This window comes from Primulina eburnea, chromosome 8 (assembly GCF_022965805.1).
Source record: "Primulina eburnea isolate SZY01 chromosome 8, ASM2296580v1, whole genome shotgun sequence".
In the NCBI taxonomy this organism is placed as follows: Eukaryota; Viridiplantae; Streptophyta; class Magnoliopsida; order Lamiales; family Gesneriaceae; genus Primulina; species Primulina eburnea.
Window position 1 is genome coordinate 37,574,370 of NC_133108.1, and position 2,430 is coordinate 37,576,799.

The 2,430-nt window shown below is 44.0% G+C and overlaps 1 protein-coding gene across 1 annotated transcript; it reads left to right on the forward strand.

Moving 5' to 3' along the window:
- Window positions 1–860: 860 nt before the first annotated feature.
- Window positions 861–1,358, forward strand: LOC140839245 (uncharacterized). Its single transcript, XM_073205882.1, has one exon. The coding sequence runs from the start codon at window positions 861–863 to the stop codon at window positions 1,356–1,358; it is 498 nt and encodes a 165-aa protein (XP_073061983.1).
- The last annotated feature ends 1,072 nt before the right edge of the window (window positions 1,359–2,430 follow it).

Here is a 2,430-nt window from a genome sequence, read left to right on the forward strand (position 1 = left end):
CCAGGCTTTCTGGTAAGAAATCATGGTGAGATTAAACGAGGTAAACCCAGATTAGTTATTAATTATCAAGAAATTAATAAAATTCTGGAATTTGACGGGTATTTTATACCTAGTAGAGAACACTTGATAAGTTGCATTCGCAATGTCAAGATATTCTCTAAATTTGATTGCAAGTCCGGATTCTATCAGATTCGGATGCAGGAAGAAAGCAAGAAATTCACAGCTTTCTCCACACCTCAAGGACATTATATTTGGGAAGTGTTACCAATGGGATTGGCTAATTCACCCCAAATATTTCAAAGGAAAATGGATAATCTTTTTAAAGATTATTTTATGTTTATGTTTGTTTATATTGATGATGTTTTAATAGCATCTAAAGATATGAATGAACATGTTAAACATCTGGAGATTTTCTCTAATGTTTGTAAGAAAGAAGGACTGGTTTTATATGAAAAGAAAGCAGTCATTGCTACAAGAAAGATTGAATTCTTTGGAATTGAAATCGATGAGTCAGGAATAATTCTGCAAGAGCACATAGTGGAGAAAGTGCAGAATTTTCCAGAAAGTCTCAAAGACAAGAAACAACTTCAAAGTTTTTTAGGAGTTGTTAATTTTGCTGGGATGTTTATTGAAAACCTAGCAAAACACAGGAAAGTGTTCAGTCCATTGTTGAAAAAAGATGCTAGATTTATATGGACAGACAAACACACAAAAGGACTGATCCATTTAAAGGAGGTTTGTAAAAATCTTCCGAAAATGGCTATTCCTCAGGAAGAAGATGATCTGGTATTATATACTGATGCCAGTGATCATTGGTGGGCAGCAGTTCTTACGAAGCTCACCCCAGAAGGAGAACAACCATGCAGACATCCAAGAGGACTGCCACTGGAGTGAGCCCTTTTTCCCTTACCTTTGGCCATGATGCAGTGCTCCCATTGGAGATTATGGTGCCATCAATGCGAGTGGCAAAGCAAAATGAACTTTCCCTTGAGCATTATAATGAAGCAATGATCATGGAGCTAGAAGAACTAGATGAGTTGAGAATCCAAGAGTGCAATGCTTTGCTGTTACAGAAACAGAAAGTGGCGAGGATCTACAACAAAAGAGTTAATAAGAAAAGTTTCCATGAAGGAGAGATAGTGTGGAAGACCATACTACCACTAGGAACAAAGGATAGGGAGCTGGGCAAATGGTCTCCCAACTTGGAGGGACCATTCAAGGTACATAAGGTGTTAGACGGAAATGCATATTGGCTATCAAAAATAGATGGCCATCCACACAAAAGATGCATAAACGGCAAGTATCTCAAGCCGTATTTTCCAAGTATGAGAGAAGAAGTAGGAAAAGCTTGCGAGTGAAGCAAACACGAAGGCTAATATTCAGTGGGGAGTTGGCCTTCATGGCCACTTTTGTATATATTAAGTTCTTTATTTAAAGATTTCATGTGAGGTAGGCCTTAGGGCCACTGAAATAAATTTCTTTTGCTTATGATTCAACAATAAAATTGATCGGAAAGAGTGGGACAGTAAGCCACTTTCATTCATTATCGTTGAAGGTCCTTTATTTCACTAGGGAGTTGGCCTTATGGCCACTTATTTCCAATGTTTTTATGGTACCAGAAATCCTGGTGAAATATACCATACCGCCATTATAAATTGGTTGTTTGCATGTGCAGTGACAGACTCATGAAGTAGGCCTTGAGCTTATGGTCACAAGAGTTTAAAATATCTATTTTCACAGTCAGAACTAAATATAAGGCAACGTAGATGGCTTGATTTGCTGAAAGATTTTGATTGTGGAATCAAATATTACCCAGGGAAATCAAATGCAGCAGCTGATGCACTGAGTCGAAAATTATGTTCTTTATCCCTATCGACGATTGGTGTCTCGGATTTGATTGAAGATTGCCATCTTTCTGGATTTGTATTTGGGGGTAATCAGACAGGGAAAAAAGAAAAGAGAACTGACCCGGAGGGGACGTGAAAAAAAACTACTCAAAACCCGCAAGGGTGAGCCGGTAATGAGCACAAGTGTGGTGCACGCTCGTGCGGGCGGGGGTGCGCTGGGCGAGCGCTGGGTGAGCGCTGGGCGAGCTCGTGGCAAGGTGTGTGCGCGCGGCTGGGCGGGCGCTTGGTGAGCTCGTGGCAGAGGCGAGCGTGCAGCAGAGCGAGCTCGTGGCAGGGTGTGTGCGCGTGGCTGGGCAGGCGCTGGGCGAGCTCGTGGCAGGGTGTGTGCGCGCGGCTGGGCAGGCACTAGGCGAGCTCGTGGCAGGGGTGAGCGTGCGGCTGGGCGAGCTCGTGGCAGGGTGTGTGCAGGCGCTGGGCGAGCTCCTGACAGGGGTGAGCGTGCGGCTGGGCGAGCGTCGTGGCAGGGGTGAGCGTGCGGCTGGGCGAGCTCTTGGTAGGGTGTGTGCGCGCGGCTGGGCGAGCT

Coding starts and splice junctions, on each gene's coding strand:
- LOC140839245 (XM_073205882.1), top strand. CDS start 861: ATGCAGACATCCAAGAGGACTGCCACTGGAGTGAGCCCTTTTTCCCTT.